This window comes from Polyodon spathula, chromosome 10, assembly GCF_017654505.1.
Source record: "Polyodon spathula isolate WHYD16114869_AA chromosome 10, ASM1765450v1, whole genome shotgun sequence".
NCBI lineage: Eukaryota > Metazoa > Chordata > Actinopteri > Acipenseriformes > Polyodontidae > Polyodon > Polyodon spathula.
Window position 1 is genome coordinate 19,043,950 of NC_054543.1, and position 18,615 is coordinate 19,062,564.

The 18,615-nt window shown below is 39.3% G+C and overlaps 1 protein-coding gene across 1 annotated transcript in view; it reads right to left on the bottom strand.

Moving 5' to 3' along the window:
* Window positions 1-13,790, bottom strand: part of LOC121321676 (phosphoinositide 3-kinase adapter protein 1-like) — an 88,580-nt gene extending 74,790 nt beyond the window's left edge. The window contains exons 1-2 of the mRNA XM_041260665.1: window positions 13,578-13,790; window positions 7,814-7,883 (exon numbers count right to left, since the gene is read on the bottom strand). Of these exons, the coding sequence (XP_041116599.1) occupies window positions 7,814-7,883; window positions 13,578-13,790 (283 nt within the window). The remainder of the gene's footprint in view (window positions 1-7,813; window positions 7,884-13,577) is intronic.
* Between the last annotated feature and the right edge of the window lie 4,825 nt (window positions 13,791-18,615).

The window sequence follows — 18,615 nt, forward strand, 5'->3', positions numbered from 1 at the left end:
CAAAATGTATACATTACAGTATCAAAAAGATACAATGCAAAGGAAACCAGTGAATAATTGTGTCTGAAATAAATAACACATTCCACTGAATAGTGTTTCTTTCTTTGTTTTAAGATAATTTGATGGGGGTGGCAGTTTTATTTTACTAAATAAGAGTTACTATAAGATAATATTAAGTATACATACCCAGCACTACTTTAAACTTCTATAATTGGGAATATTGTACAAGCTATTCTACATGTATTCATCTATCCCAGTATGGTATGGACTGGAATACTTGCATCGTTACATTCATAAAGGTTAACACTACAGTGAGATATATTGTAACATATTGTTATGTACAGTCCAGTCTGTTTAACAACCTCTCAGGGGGCCATGAGGAATGTACGTTATATACAGCATACAGTGCAAGGATCCATCAGGCCTGACTGTACGATGTGATACGCTAATGTATCAAGCACAGCCGCACAATAGTTCCACACAAGGAAGGATCTGATTGGGACCCGAAGATTTTCTTCAAGCTATAATTTTTTGGGATCCGACAAGAGCATTCATCAGCTGCTGCTGGAAACCCCCCTATTTTTGCACAGCTAATTGATTCTGTTATCAGATTCGAAGTGTAATAGAAATATTAAGCCTAGCCGATAACTTTTGTCTTGTGTTAGTTTCGGGAAGGTTTGGAGTCTGTGCCCCCAAGACTTTGGGCATTCTGCTACCCTGGTACCAAACTGGTCCAGTGAAGGGCTTTCAGACCACTTCAATGTTACACTCAGGATTTTAACATTAAAATACCTTTTCTATTTTCCAAGTCATTTCATATGCCATAGACCAGGAATATGTTTGAAAAATTAACAATATATATGTAGATTAATTGGCCAATAGCTTTTATTTCTTTTATTGTAAAGCTCACTGGGATAGTCCATATGAAGAGCGCTATATAAAAGCAAACCGTATTGTATATATACACAGTATGCTTTTGAAGTTTTGCTATCATTGTAACATCTTGTTTAATTTATTTATTTATACTGAAATTGCATATCTCAGGCAAGAGGATTACAGAGGTGATGGCTGTAGGCTAGTATTGGACATTTTATAGTTTTACATAAACAGATTACTGACAGCATGAGAATCTATGGATAAAGTGAGGTGCCTGTCATATGATATATATATATATATATATAATAATATATATATATATATATATATATAATCATAGCACTGATGAATCACTGACTGTCCTTCTCTCCCTTGAGTGTATTTACCCAGGCTTGAAGCGGGCGCATTCTCAGCAGCCCTAGTGGAAGGATTGTTGGGTTACCCGGCAGCCTGAGTGGAGCCAGTGTTGCATCCATGCTCTTTGAAAAAAGGCCAAAAGGCAGCACGCAGAATTTGTACACGTTACCTTGAAAGGCGAAGCACACATATTTTCTGTGCACAGGGCAGATTGGGACTTGAAAGTAGGGGTCTTGCAGGTCGATCGATGTGAACCAGTCATCCAGTTGATGGACTGGATGATACGCTGTGCTGTCAACATGTTGAACTTCCTCTGTTTGAGGAACAAGTTGAGGACCCTGAGGTCCATAATTGGTCTGAATCCACCATCCCTTTTGGGCTCCAGGAAGTACCTGGAATAAAAGCGAATCTCTCCTCCCGCTGTACCACTGGCAGTGGAAATGCTGCCAATGGTGCGGCTGTCAGCAGACATGCTCCCAGACTGACTCCTTCAGCAGGGGCAAGTCCAGCACCGGAAAAGCTGCTGGGGTTGGTGGTCTCCAGACCTCCCTAAGATCTCCGGCAGCGAAACTGCTGCAGGGGAAGGTGGTCTCCTAACCTCTCCCCCCATTATAGCCGAAAGCTCCCTCTGGGGGGACTCCAGTCCCCAGAACTCCTGTAGCGAAATTGCTGCAGGGAAAGGTGGTCTCCTGACCTTTCCCCCTGTTTTCATACCAGCAGCTCCCTCTGGTGGGGCTCCGGCCACACTGACCCATGAGGCCAAGCAGAGCTGACTGTGACCCCTGGCAAAGCAGTTCCAGAGACCCCAGGCGATGCGGAGCGGCTGGCAACTGCAGGCGATGCGGAGCAGCAGGCATTCACCCTCTGCTAGTGGATGGGAACCCAGCAGACATTCACCCTCTGCTGGTGGACGGGAACCCAGCAGACATTCACCCTCTGCTGGTGGACGGGAACCCAGCAGACATTCACCCTCTGCTGGTGGAGGTGACGGAGGCAGAGGCAGCTCCTGCTGCTCTGCTCCTGATAGTGGAGGTGGCGGAGACGTGTATTTGACCTGTTCTGTTTACAATAATGATAAACTTTCAACTGGATTTGTCAATGACAGAAGGCAGGCAAGCCTATTGGGCTGCTTCTATCACTCCCCAGCCCAAGGACAGAAACACAGAAGATATCACAGTACTACAGCCCCTCTTGTGGTTGGAAATAAAACCACTGCTGAAACTATATAGTTACATAATGTGTAGGGGCCTACTTAAATCTCGATTAATGTACGTATTTTTCGCGGCTAGTTTATGAAATAATAGTAGAATTTTGCTGACATTTCGTGGACCTGTTTAAACATTAAATAAACCTCAGTATATAATATTTCAGAGCACTATAAAGGCCTAAAAATAGTGGTACTTGGTTCCTTACTAAAACAGAGTGCTGTCATTTGTAAAGGAAAACATTTAACATCCCCCAGCTGTTGCTGCCAACATTCTCTGTCTGGTGTGGACTTGTCCATACATTGAGACTGTACGTCTGAATCCACTGGATTGCTTGGATGAGTAAGGCACAGCTTTACCAAGTTATACAGATGTGGAAATCGATTAGAAACAGTCCCAAAACTCAGTTACCCAAGGGCATCTGGTATTCTTTAATAAAGGCAATATATGCAGCACGTTCATTTTCATGTTATTTGTCCAATCCAGGAATTTATTTTATTAGTACCAACTCAAAACAAAGAAAACTCTAAAGGTCTAAGGCTCTAACTGCGTTTAAAAAGTAAACAGCTGCAGGTTCTTTGAACTGAGGTACCTGCGCTAGATCGTACCTCTAGTGCAGATTTAATTTGGCTACAACTGACAGGAATACGTTTTGTCTGCAGTGACTTTCAGGTTTGTTTTCTGAAAGCTGTTGTTTGTTTTGTGTTCTATTTAGCATCCTCTGTAGTAGCCTGTGACAGAGAAAGAATGAATATTGGTTATAAATTTCCTTCCCGACCTGTGAGGGTGCTGTATAAAGAGAAAAGAATGTCCCGGACTGAACGGTCCTATAATTCATTCCAGGGAAAGGTGGATGTCGGCCATCTAGAAAGGGGGCGGAGCTACGGTACACCAAGTCATCACCCCAGAAGGGAAGCGATGTGGCAACAGCAGATTGGAGGAGAAACGGTTGCACTCGCTAACCAAGGGGGTGTGACCGACAATACAAATAGGGGATGTGGCTAGGTGATCTGTTCCTTTTGTTATGGTTCAGGTTTAACAGAGAAAGGAGAACTGTAAAATAGCCATGAGTGTTTTGTTTGTTTGTCGTGCCAAATTATACTTGTTTTTTCTTGTTAGACTGCTGGAGCCAGAGCTGTTGTTTAAGGCCAGCACCAAACCCGGACAACACTTCACAACTGTGCACGAATAAATTGTATGTCAACACTCGCACTTTAGCACTCACTTTGGACTTGTGATCTTATGTGTGTCTTGTGTGTTTTCTACTGTGTTTATTCTTATGGGAAAGAAATCCGTTGTCTGGAAACAGTGCAATACACATTGCTACGTATTGACTGGGATTCCTCTTTGTGGGCACCAGACCGGGATTATAAATAAACGTTTTCTGTTTGGATAGTAAACTTTATTGTTTGTCTTCTGTTTTGTAATCACATCACCTCTACACCTGGGCAGTAAACCATTTTGCCACATAGCCTTTCGTTTAATGTGTGATTCTGAACCTAAATAGCAATTGATCGTATTTTCTCCAAAGTCACATTAGAAGATGGCAAAACAATACCTCCTTCCAGTTTCTTTGGGAAATGTCAAAATGTTAGGGTTAGGGTACTTAGTTTTTTTTTGCTTTGTCGTCCATTTCTGGTATTTTACCTCCAAAGCTGAAAACTAGATTTTAGCAACCTAAATCAAAACAATGCAGCACTGACGTTGTCCCTTCTCCTACAGTCTGTCCAGTACAGGTCACAGAAAAGCTACTACAGACACACTGACAGACTGATTAAAACATAATTTGAACAGCAAACAATAAATTAACTGCTTTAGAGTATTTTTATTTTATTTATTTTTTTAACTTATTTGTCTTTTTTTTTGCCAAAGTGCAATGCACACAGGACGGTGAAGGAATTAAAAAAAGGACTATCTACAGAAGGAAGATACGTAGTTTGTGTCGCTTGTGTTGTGCAGTAGTTCATTTAAATGCAGTTGAAAAGCAGTTTCTTTTTTTCTCCTTCGTATGCATTGGCCCTTAAAAGAGGTGAATTCTACGGTGACACCTCAATTTTCTGATTTCCGCGCAATCGCAATTTAAGTAGACCCCCTAATCATGTGTTTTGTGCATTGCCAGAAACGAGGCAAACTCAAAACCATTACAGCCTAGACTAGTAGGCTCCTTGTTATCTACAGCTCTGGCCAAATGTTTTGCATCACCTATAATTTTAGAATTGGGACATTATTAAAATAAACAAACAAACAAAAAACATATGAACACAATGTAGATATTTTATTTAACATCATATTATCAAAGAACCTACCCGAAGCTATAATAGTACAGTATTTTAGATTTGGAAAATATATTTTTCAGTTTATCAGTTTTTCTTTAAGTATATGGCAAACTTCAAGGCAGTATGTAATTCAATATGTTAATGTAAAATGTGTTAATTATATAGGGTGATGCAAAACTTGACCATAGCTGTACACCGTTAGCTGTATACTTGAGCATTTGTTCTGACATTTTTTTAAAATTTCTCTTATAAACGTTAGTATATTATTAGTTTACTGTTTTGAGTGGATTTACCTTTCTTAGACCTGTAAGGTCTGCAGTGATAACATATTTAATACACAGAGGTTTGTAAGTTGTTTCCTCAAATGCTGAAAACAAAAAGAAAAAAAAAACTGTTGATCCATTTTGTAACTCTTCCATTATCAGGAGTCTCTGTGCCTCTTCGTTCTTACAATACAATGTTCTTTTTTAATAGTACAATGAACAAGTATGGTAGTAACATGCTTCCCCTGCGACGGCTGTAAATTCTATCAGCATGATGAAAAAGTTTTTGACCATGAAATATCAACACTATTACAGAATACGATAGAATAAGAATTAGCAATTAAATAATTTTAAAGTTTGACATACAGACATCCCTCTATATCCCCAGAATCTAGGAAAGCTTAATACTAACTTTACTACCAAGTTTCATGACAATTGAGCAAGTGGTTGTCCAGATATATTTAAAATGTGTGAAGTGTGATATACAGACGTACATACTGCACGTACCAATGCCCACCTCCACTACATAGCTGCAACCCTGGAGGAGAATAAAAACTAGATGTGCTATGGGACATTTTGGGTTTCTTAACTCTTCAAGACTGGGGTCACATATACAGTATAGAACTGTGCCGGCCGGCTCACCAAACAGACCCGCTTGGGTACTTATCCCTTCTAAAATCACAGACAACACACAAGATTGAAAGAAAAATAGCACTGATGTGCAACTTTAATAACAAAAATAAGCTAAAAAAAAAACAAAACAAACACCTAGCTCCTTCAGAGCACTGACTAAACATTCGTTGCAGATTCCTGACTAGCTGGCAGGATAGATACGCCGTTTACCTGCCAAAAAAAAACGCACAAATTTCACACCATACCTTTTCAAAATGATTGCTCTCACACACAGTTGGGCTCCTCACTCAGCAGCAGCCCAGAACAGACTGGCTGCCTCTCTTAAATACTCTGCACCTGGCTCCAATTTACAATTAGCACCAGGTGCAGGGGATTATCTAAACAATAAAACAATTAAACAATTACAATGAAATGATTTCAACAACAGCACTTGAACTGGTTCTTCAGGGTTTTGACAACTTATATTAAATTGAATATGTCATTTTAACAAGACGTTACAATGTCATCCAACCCTAGGCTTTAAAACTGCTTTCTGAACTACAGAATTTCTATCTAGAAATTGATACCTGCATGGAGCTGTTCCTTGTCCCAGACACTGTGAGGGGGGAGTATTATCCATTGGAAATAACCAAAGGGTAAAACCATGTTCAGAGCAAAGTCAGCTTTCTCAAGAGATGTCAGAAACACAAGTACTGTTAGGTCATGTGGCATACTGTAGTTGACCAGTACTGAAACTTGCATGCAGTACATACAGACACCTTGTGACTGGATGGACCTGTTCTTGTTAAGTTGGCTTGCACTGTACAAGTGGAAAAGCCATGTGACAAACTGCTTTTGTGGATGTTGCCCCCTGCTGGCGAGACAGTCTAAAAACTATAACTGCAAATGTAAACAAGTGCTGTATTGAGGCGCCTACCTGTGGCTTGAGTGGGCGTTGGTTCATTAACAGCCACTGCTGTCACTTTACTAAGCCACTATCTCCAAGCAGACATTTTTATATGCATCACAAGAACAGTCTTCTCCCTGAGTTACAGACCTTAATAAAGGACAAGTCATCTCTCAACCTCGAGTAAATATCACCATATATGATAATCTATATATAAAGGCAGTACAAATTGAGAGGTGTGTGCTGTGATAACAACCAGATTAATATATGGAAAGCCAACCAGCTTGACTGAAGAAGTCCTTTGCTCTCCTTTTACGTATTTGCTGTTTTCAAATGCGATGATTTCCTAAAGGTACTGGTAGACTAAAAATATATTTTATTATATTTTCAAGGACGAACACTCCTTTGCTCCATATGGAAAGATGTTTGGCTCAGAATACACTTAGAATGTTATGAAAAACAGCTTTAATGTCAATTATATAAATTGACGTTGCCTTTTTTTGCCTTTGGCAACGCTTGACCACTTTATTAAATTAGTTTTCTTTCTCAGGCATAAAAGCATAGTTCTGCCTGCAGTAACCCTGTTGCTTCACTAGTCTTTTAGTGAGAAGGATGTGCTGGAGATTGTAACGTCAGGATCCGTGTAAATCTCCATAACAGATTACACACCTACAGCACTTGTATCAGTGAGACTGTTTGCACTTACTCATTCCCCAATCCATGTACACAGATGGCCTGTGGTTGGGAGTTATGAAATGAGATTACGTTTGTTTAAATCAAATCTTACAGCACTGCTGTAAGTATACTTTATAATGGTTATGGTGTTGCAACAATTGTTATTTAATCTAGGCCCTGGTACAGTAGCTATTGTTATTAACAGCCATTATTACAAACACTGTCAGAAATAAAGTATAAAAACGACATTCCTGCCCCCCTCCGTCATTAGTGAAGAGACAAGAGGCCTAGGTCAAGAAGAGGTCAGAACAGATGACACGGCCCATGTCTGAGACCAGAAGTGTGGATACTGGACTCAATGCATAACCATTACTTGAGAATAACTGGCTGTTTAGACATACATACTCTTCACTCCTGTTGCTGTACAGTATATCCTTGAACCCATTCCCTTGATTGAGTATTATAATTCACATTAGCACCCCGAAATCAGTCCGTCTGAGACACACAGAGTGTCGCTGATATCTGGGAATATATCTCTCACACTGAATACACAGACCCTGCCATGTTGATCTGAGCTGCAGAAGCGTACGTGTGTGTGTTTGTGTATCTGTGTGTGTGTGTGTGTGTTGGCGTTTTACTCACCCGTCTCCGCACAGGCACACACGTTCACAGTGGCTCTATCAAAATAACTGAACAAGGTGTGGAAGGGGGCCTACCGGAGAATCAAATACTCTAAGATAAAAACAGAATACAAATCTCACACAGACCACATCAGCTTGTCCACTGAGGACGGACTGCTCTCCACCACTGAACGGATGATGAACTGTGAGTCTGGCTAGTTTATTGTTGTAACACTTTTCTGCACTTGTGATTGTGAAAATAGCGGAGCTAATATATATATATATATATATATATATATATATATATATATATATATATATATATATATATAGAGAGTTATGTAGTTAGTGTATACATAATAACGATAAACTAGTTGCTGGGTTGTTTCAAGTTCGTTTGACCTTTTCCCTTGCACCACCCATGTAAAATACATTGCTCTAGTCATGCATAGCAACAGGGAGCGCATTTCTTACTGCTGTTTATATATAATCTTTGCAAAAGTTATAATCTTCTTTCAGAATAAGTTTATTTTTAGTTGAATGGCCTCTGCCTGTGTGCAATATTAGAGGTTCTCATGATTTCAGAATAAAAACATCTGTCTCTGTGAGGTTCCTTGGTCAGGTAGTGAATTTCAAGCAAATACTCAACCATGAAGACCAAAGAGCTTTCAAAGCAAGTCAGGGATAAAGTCATTGAAAAGCACAGATCAGGAGAAGGGAACGAAAAAATATTGAATATCTGCAAATATCCCTGTGAGCACAGTCTACTCAATCATCAAGAAATGGCAGGTGCATTGTACACCCAGACACTGCCTAGATCAGGCCGCCCCTCCAAACTGGTGAGGGATGCCACTGTGAGAACTTTGAAAGAGCTACAGAGTTCAATGGCTGAGATGGGAGAAAATGTGCATCAGTCAACAATATCCAGAACACTTCACAAAAGTAGCCTGTTTTTTCAATAAAAATAAGCCATCTCAAAGCCTGCATAGAGTTTGCAACAAAGCTCCTGAATGATCTTGCAAAAATGTGGCAAAAGGTGTTGTGGTCAGATGAGATCAAATTGGAACTTTTTGGTCTAAATGCCAAGCGTTACGTTTGGCGCAGACCCAACACAGCACATCTCCCAGGCAACACCATCCCTGCAGTCAAGCATGGTGGTGGCAGCATCATGCTATGGGGATGCTTTTCCTCAGCAGGGACTGGAAAGCTTGTTAGGATTGAAGGAAAAATGGATGGAGCAAAGTACAGAAAAATACTAGAGAAAAACCTGTTTCAGTCTGCTAAACTGGGGTGAAAAATCACCTTTCAGCAGGACATTGATCCAAAGCACAAGGCCAAAGCTACACTGAAGTGGTTAAAGAATAAGAAAGTGAATGTCCTTGAGTGGCCCAGTCAAAGTCCTGACTTGAACCTTTTGAGAATCTGTGGAAAGATTAGAAAGCTGCTTGTCATAAGCGATCCCCAAGCAATTTGAGAGAGCTTGAGCAAATCTGCCAAGAAGAATGGGCACACATTGCACCAAGCCGGTGTGCAAAGTTGGTAGACTTACCCCAAAAGACTTGCGGCTTTGCTGCCAAAGGTGCTTCCACCAAATATTGAGTTGATGGGTCTGAATACTTATGCAATCAACATGTTTCAGTTTTTTCTCTTTAGTTTTTGCTGACATTTACTATAACTTATCTTACCCTTGAAGTCTTCAGTTTGAGTATTCACATTTTGAATAAAATATTAAGTTAAAAGAATGTGTATCCATCATTTTGCAATTTCATAAAATGGGACATCATAGGAATGGTCTGAATACTTTTGCAAGGCACTGTATATAACAATATACATGTTCCCCATATTTTGTTGAACAGATATTGTGCCTACTGACTGTGCATGCAATTTCTGTGACCTTATTGTCTAGAGGAGTTTTGGAAATTGCTACAGCCTTTCTGTTTTGTACTTGAAGAGTATGTTTTATATGCAGGGGGTGTAGGCAGAATACATATTTCTGAAAGGAAAACAAGATATAGGCTATGGAATTCACAAGACCAGGACATGTTAGTCAATATGGAATTTGGAGCTACCCAAAGAAAAAAATAATTATACATTTCTTGAATCTATTATAATATTTAGCATAGTTTAGCAAGTTGTTATTATTATTATTATTATTATTATTATTATTATTATTATTATTATTATTTATATTTAAGATTATTATTATTATTGCCGAATTAATTTTATTTAAGATTATTTTTGGTCTGGAAAAAAAAGAAAACAAGACAATTTAACTTATTGAATGCGTTTTAGTAAATATTTAGTATTTTGAACATAGATGGAATTCTATCAAAATATTAAATTGGTACCAACATTTTTAGTTGTATTCTGTAAACGAAAGTAATACTTTGATTTAAAAAAGAGCTGGAACAGCTTTTTGTTAAAAAAATCTTTACACTATTTATTTTATGTGAAGCAGCTCCCCTTCTCTTGGTTTTGTGATGTCATATATAGACAGCCTTGTTGTAATTCCTGTCATAGAGATCGGCCCAACACCTTCCCCATCACTTTACAGCAGGCTAATCCAAGCCTATGGTGTGGCCACCTGTTCTGCCGGTTGGTTGTTGCCCTACATGCTTCTTTGTTTGTCTTCCATTGGTGGAACTGCGGCAGTTGGTGTTCTGAAGGATAAGTGCATCCGCCAAACGGGTCAATGTTTGCATGGGGGGGGAGTATGAAAAGTCTGTTCAATTTAGATTTGTTCTCTTTCAAATGGAACTGTCTTACAATCAATACATAGCAATCAGAGAAATGGAAGTTATACTAATCAATAAGTTTGGATAATCATATATATATAGTTGTCTATATATAGAGATATATAGATAATTATATATATATATATATATATATATATATATATACACACACACACACACACACACACACACACACACACATATATATATATACACTTTGCCTCTGTAGTCGCTATTCCTACCACTAGCCAGCATTGACGGCATCGCTACCATTTTACTGTCTAACCAAAAATGAGTCACCTTTGCCCCCTTTTGTAATGGTTTCCTTAGCAAAAAGGATTTATTTGGATGGGTGAAGTGCAGTGGTGAATGAGAGGAAGGAATATATCAACGTATTGTAAAAATATAGTAAATGCAAGTAGATGTTAATATAACAAAAGTTAAGACCGAGATCTAACCACAAGTGTCGAGGACAGACTTGCTGTGTCAATCTGCATGATTCAAGCTGTCTCCTGTGTGAGATGGGCACACGAATAGTACTTTTACTGCAGAAATACTGGGGAGCCTTCAGAGGCTGCTGTACATTTATCACCTCCTGAATTTTAATATACTGTAGCCCAATCGACACAAACTGTGTGATTAATTAGTAACCTAAAAGAAATCACAGCAGGCTTTAGCTGCTGGGGACCAGACAGTTCCAGCACAGCTGAATGGAGCCTCAACATGTCTTCTTGCTGCCCTACTCTGTGTTCTTTCGAGGCGCCAGTTCTATCGGTTTCCAATCTTAACAGTTGTGCCTGCTTGGCACTGATGACTAGCTCTTGGCATGCACAGAGTAATCATGCACAGAGTAATCACATGCTCAGTTATGTTACAAACATACATGGCTGCTTAAGGGGTAAAACCCAACACATTTCTTATTTATAGATATAACAAAATAATATCACATATCTTAGCTGATTTCCACTTGTATTAGCTTCATAGGTTTCAAATGTGCCTGTTTTGAAAGAAACAAATGCTATAGCAAACAAATATTTTCATTTTAAAACATGATCTCTGGTACTACTTTAGGTTAAAGAAAGTTATCGGTTTCTATGCCTCATTTATAGGATATCTGTTACACCTGTACTTCCTAGGTCAAAGCATGTTACGAACTGAAAGCATGTCAGTTAATAGGGGTTGATTAGTGAAAGAAGCCATTGCAGAATGCCCTTATGGAAATGAAATACACAGTGATTAGAAAGTAGGTTTACCAAATCAATGATATGGTGTGTTGATGTAGTAAACTTACTTTCTAAAAGTTTCACAAAGCTCTGCCCTTTTTAAATTGGCAGGGATGGGGTTAATTCCCCCTACCTGCCTGTGTTGATTAGGTTAATTAACGGTCAATCAGCGCCCAGCCACCTGACATAAAAGGAGGCCTCTGCTTCTCATTTAGGAGGAGGGAGCTGAGGAAGTAGGTTGGTGTTTGTGGTTGTTTTGTGATTTTTGAATTTTGATAAATCCAGTGAAGGCATTGCCCAGCCTGGAAACTTTATTTTTGTGAGTTTTGTTTTTGCTTTATTTGTGATTGAGTATCTGTTATTTTGCCCTTGTGCACTTTATTTTTGTGTTTTTTTATAGTAAAATTGTTACTTTTTTGAACTGCAGACCCTGGGCCTCTATTCACTCACCAGCCTGCCACATCCTGTATATTGCAATATATTGGGAAAATATGTTGACATGTTTCATTATACTGGAAAATATATGCAGTGCAAAATATGTTCTCCTATACTATAGTAAAAAAGGAAAATATACTTGAACTTTGACCCTTTCAACCCCTCGAGACCATCACTTTCAATTCAAACACAAAAGGTCTCGTTTTCAATCACTCGACAACACCCACAGTACAGAAATGTTCATTAATGATCAACAGAATGCGAATATGTTTAAAAAAAAAAAAAAGAGCTGGTGCATTTGCATCTTGGAGAAACAGATAATGACATAGAATGTCTGTACAGCACTGAAACACTATTTAAAAAAAAATGAACTACTGCTGAACCTTAAATATTAGCATCACAAGGGTATCCATGTATCAATTTCGAAAGTCCTACAAACGTGGAAGGAAATATGTTGTACAGCAACCATGAAGTGGAGACCACACAAAAAATGGAAACCAGCCTGGTATAATGCAGGTGAAAAAGGACTGTTCTAAGAGACCCAAGTAAAACATTGCAGCCCAACACATTTTTTGGTTTTTCATCCAGTGTTAGAGAGGGCTTGACCTCAGGTCCGTTCATCATGACAAACGAAGAGCTGGTCAGACCGACGCAGTGCTCTCGTTCTATTCACATAGCATCTCAATGCCTAAACCGGGCAGGGGGAATTTAATCTCCTATCTGACTCTTCCACAAAGGGAGGGGGATGGAAAGCAACATCACCCTGTTTCCATTGTGCCAAATACGCATACAAGAACTGTGCACTGACAGTGCCTGTAGTTCACTGACCCGCTTAACGGAGGTGATAGCTAATAGAAAGACTGTCTTCATAGAGAGATATTTAAACTCTATGGAATGTATAGGCTCAAACTGGGCCTTAGTGACAACCTCCAGTACCACGTCTAGTCTCCATTCGGGGAGGATTTATAGGAGGACGTAACCACCGAGCACCCTTTAGAAAATGGGTCACCAGGATATGAGCGTCTAGGGAGCCACGCTTTTTAGTGGACGCATGTGAAGCAACCTCAACTGGATGGCTGACGAAGCTGCGGCCATCAGACTCAGTCATTTTTGGCACAACACCAGTTGCACTGTGGACCCTAGTTGAAACGGGGCCAGACAGTTGCGCGTGGCAGGTACTCTGTTGTCCAACAGGTAGGCTCGCATCTTAAGAGAATCTAGCCAGAGGCCAAAGTATACCGTACTCTGCACCGATATCAATTGGCTTTTCGCATCATTGAGGGTGAGACCCAGCCTTGACAGATGCTCTATCACAATCGCTATGTAGGCCACTGCCCCTTTCTGGGACTGAGAACAAATCAACCTGTCGTCGTTCATCACCCTGTTCCCTCACAGCCGCAAGGGAGCTAGAATGGTGTCCATGCACTTTGAGAATGTGGGAGGGGCTAAGGAGAGGCACTGGTGTGCTGGGGCCCCACATCTGACGTTTCCCCGTCCATGCTGATGGCTCTTTGCCGTGGAGGCTTGGAGGCGATGCCTCAGGTCGCCCTGTGGCGTTGTAGGGATCGGAATAGTCCGGGTTACTGTAGTAGCTGCCGGACGCCATCGCCTCCCTTTCCCCGTGCCAGGGCATAGGAGGGGAGCATTGCAGCCACCTCTCGGGACTCTGTGAGAGCATTGCAGGATCTCCTCTACTGCTAGTCCAAAAGTACGGCCAGGGGAGATAGGCGTGTCCAGTAAGGTGGACTTGTCCGCATATGGGACTCTCACCTTAGACAGACAGTCTGTGTGCCACCACGAAGCCTGCCAGGCTTCTGCCCAGGGCTTGTCCTTGGAAACCTTGATATTTGCAATAAAGTGCCAGAGACTGCATGTAGCTCTGAAGCTAGCAGCTCGGGAAGGGTAACAGAGTGCAACATGCCATCAAGGTAGGCCGTCAAGAGGCCTCCTGTGTTTGCAAGTCATGGCACCTGGGCTTTAGCCGCGTAAGTCTTTTTCAGGTGGGCTTCTGTGATCCTGCATTGGCCATTAGGGCATACAGGATCATTCATAAGAACATAAGAACATAAGAAAGTTTACAAACGAGAGGAGGCCATTCGGCCCATCTTGCTCGTTTGGTTGTTAGTAGCTTATTGATCCCAGAATCTCATCAAGCAGCTTCTTGAAGGATCCCAGGGTGTCAGCTTCAACAACATTACTGGGGAGTTGATTCCAGACCCTCACGATTCTCTGTGTAAAAAAGTGCCTCCTATTTTCTGTTCTGAATGCCCCTTTGTCTAATCTCCATTTGTAACCCCTGGTCCTTGTTTCTTTTTTCAGGTCGAAAAAGTCCCTTGGGTCGACATTGTCAATACCTTTTAGAATTTTGAATGCTTGAATTAGGTTGCCGCGTAGTCTTCTTTGTTCAAGACTGAACAGATTCAGTTCTTTTAGCCTGTCTGCATATGACATGCCTTTTAAATTCGAGACACCTACTGAGGGGGCTCACCAAGGTTATTTCAGTTGCAACTTTTTTTAAAATTTATATTTCTATTGTATTTTTTTCCCCCAATTTCAGTTTCAGTTTTAGTTTAGTTGTGAATTTTCTTAACAATTTCTATTTCAATTTTCGTTTTAATAATAATTCCAATTTCAGTTTCATTAGCATTAGCAGTGGTAGCGCATTGGGGATTGACAATGGATTCTTACTGTGACACTGAAAGGCTGCCGTAGTGTGCAGCATGCTGAAGGACAAAAGATCTTTCTGCTTTCATGAGGGGCTCCATCTCTTGTGAAAAATGCAAATGTAACGGTTGGGTCCATTAGGCAAGCTGCTGCAGGTTTGGCATCAAAATTTGTTGATTGAGGGTTCAGCTTTTCTGCAAAGCATTTCTGAAGTGACTTCAGCATAATCTGTTCAAGTGGTTTTGAGACTACTGATTACTGTGAGTGTGCTTCTAGATTGAGTAAGCAGGGCACAGCTTCTGACAGAGACTGTATGTGCTGCAAATGGCTTAAACAACTTCACAAGCCGCTGCAGTTTGGACCAATCACTGTTGAGCAAGGTGTCGATGCAAAGCTCATCAAGAACTTGATTTCAAGCAACCTTGGTCTCCAGAAATCTCTTAATCATGTTCAGAGTACTATTCCAATGTGTCACAGTCTTTAATTAGTGTTTTGCCTAACTTAGAAATCATTTTGTCAATGGCCACTGAAGATTTATGTACAGTATTCCCCAGGCTTCTAGCCCTGCTAATTACATTTTCAGTACTGGGATGTTTGATGGCATTCTTCAAAGTGAGCTGCAGGGTGTGTGCCAGACATGGCATCCTTGTGTAGTTTGACAGATCAGCATCCTCAGATAAGTCATCCTCAGCTGTCTCAACAGCAGAATCCATACCTGTAAAAACACCTTTTAAATCTTAACACCTGTTCTGCATTTAGCTAACATAAACATTCATGATTGCAATAAATTACATTAAGAAAATGTAGTGCGCAAACGTTTTCTTCAGACATATTCAATGTTACGTATGTGAACTGAACACTACTAAATGGAACATTTGTTGTGAAAGTAATTTGAAACTAGCATTAATTTTGTTGCTTTTTTGTCACAGTGATTACAAAAAAATCTTACAACTATTGACATTTGGATAGCTGTAGAATACTTTGCCAGTTTACTGAAATGTATTACTATCTCTATTACGTTTAAAACCTCTATTGCATTGTGATAGTGCTGTACGTACAACATTATAGGTATCCTGCCTTTAATTTGGACAATAGGTATTAATTCAAATGGAGGGACATTGTGTTAATTGTAAAATTAAATAATCTGACTTTTTTTTTATTTTGAAACTACACAGTTGTTTAAAATAACAATACATTATAATTAAAAGTGTCTTCTTTGAGCATTTTCCAGGGTTAATTTAATTGTTTTCTTGACTGGTTATAGGCTGCTACTTTTATCAAGCTGTGTGTTTATAGTAAGAAATTAAAAATTATCTTCCTTATCATGGGCACCTATTTGATCCATGCCTCGGCCCATACTGTTTGAGTTAAAAAAAAAAAAAAAAACTCTAGAAAATTATCTGCAATTTAACCTGCCCAAAAGGACACTGATTGTTGTAGATTGTTAGAAAAGAATTCCAGATTGTAAATAAGGGAAAATTTTTATTTCTATAATTCATTAAAAAAATCGATCTATACAGCAGTTCATAGTTTACAAAATATGGTCATACCATATTTTGCAGCAGGTTCCAAAGGAAATGTCCAATTATGAAGAAATCCCCAGAGACTGACCAGGAAAGCACTGTTAACCCCTCTCTCTGTTCTGTTGTATACTTTGTGTATTACAGCTGTGCCACTTCCACCAACGCACAGCCTGGCGCCTGCAGAAGTGTTCGATGCTGATGGCAAACCCAGGGTGCACATTTTGAAAAATCACTTAATTAAAGAAGGATGGGTAGATGAAGAAATTGCACTTCGAATTATTAACGAAGGCGCTGAGATCCTGCAAAGGGAGAAAACTATGATAGAAGTAGAAGCACCAATCACAGATGAGGTCTGACCTCTGTAGAGACTATTACCAATCACAGTGTTTCTGTGCCTCTAGGGTATTCTTGTGTAACATTTTTCTTGCGTTTGGGTTATTTCACCTATTTTTAAGACAGCAACGTTTTTTTTTTAATTTATTTATTTATTTTTATAGTTTTAACCTAGGAAGTCAAACAGTAAGTGTAGGAGAGTTAATTTTCCCAGCACTACAAACTACAGGTATGGCCAGACGTTTTGCATCAGCTTAAATAATTAATTAATAACTAATTTTGCTTCATATAGTCAAAGGCTGAAAAATGTTACTTTAAAATATTGAATTACATACCACTTTGTAGTTTTCCTTATGCTTAATGAAAAACTGACAACATTTTTAAAATGTAACATTTTGAAATCTAACATGAAATACTGTACTGCTATTATGGCTTCCTGTAGACGTATTTCCATCCCTGAAAGGATAGGGAGCACTGCTTTACCCCAGTGGCTGGTTTCACAGACCCAGATTAGCGTTAATGTTGATTTAGGTAAATGCTCAAAGACTAGTGCTAATTACGTTCTGTGAAACCAGCTGTAAATGTATTGTGAGGTAAAGCAGTAACAACCAAAACACTGGGATCATTATACAAGCATTAGATTCTCCTAACAATACAGATACTTGGATTTAGATTTCTCCAAATTAAATGGATGCCTTTACAGGGAAGGCCTTTTGTTTTTATATTTTGTTTAAAATTTCCAGGAAATGTTGTCAGGGCTTATTACAAAAACTAAAAACTGAGTGAAAATCATTGCAAATAATTAGCTCTAGAGCTCTGGGAAAATATTAGACATGATATTGGAGGACACACAGATGAAATACAGGGAGCAGAGAAAGGTAAAAGCATTGAAACAAAAGAAAAGCAGCTAAAAGATGAAATACAGGGAGCAGAGAAAGGTAAAAGCATTGAAACAGAAAAGAAAAGCAGCTAAAAGATGAAATACAGGGAACAGAGAAAGGTGAAAGCATTGAAACAGAAAAGAAAAGCAGCTAAAAGATGAAATACAGGGAACAGAGAAAGGTGAAAGCATTGAAACAGAAAAGAAAAGCAGCTGAAAGATGAAATGCAGGGAGCAGAGAAAGGTAAAAGCATTGAAGCGGAAAAGAAAAGCAGCTGAAAGATGAAATACAGGGAGCAGAGAAAGGTAAAAGCATTGAAACAGAAAAGAAAAGCAGCTAAAAGATGAAATACAGGGAACAGAGAAAGGTGAAAGCATTGAAACAGAAAAGAAAAGCAGCTAAAAGATGAAATACAGGGAGCATTGAAACAGAAAAGAAAAGCAGCTGAAAGATGAAATGCAGGGAGCAGAGAAAGGTAAAAGCATTGAAGCGGAAAAGAAAAGCAGCTGAAAGATGAAATACAGGGAGCAGAGAAAGGTAAAAGCATTGAAAGAAAAGAAAAGCAGCTGAAAGATGAAATACAGGGAGCAGAGAAAGGTAAAAGCATTGAAACAGAAAGAAAAGCAGATAAAAGTTTGGTGCGTTTCGTCAGTTGTATTTGCAGTAGCACCACCAGATTAAAAAATATATTTTTTTGACAAACAGTTTACTCTTGGTGTTGATTTTAAGCCGTTGAATAATTTGGCCAAATTCAATTACTTATTGTAACTGTTTGGATTAGAATAATCAGTATTTTCGTATACTTGAGTGGTTAAAATGTTTTAATGAAAATCTTTGAAAAGGACTTAAATTACATGGCAGATTCTTTCCACTATTACTATATTGATAATAATCACGCAGAAAACAAAAATCATCTCTGGTTCACCAGAAAGGCTGTGGTACAACAGCACCATCTGGGGGTACAGACGTATACAGCACCAATCCCCTTTCACACTATTTTGCCATATACACATACTGTGCAATCACAATG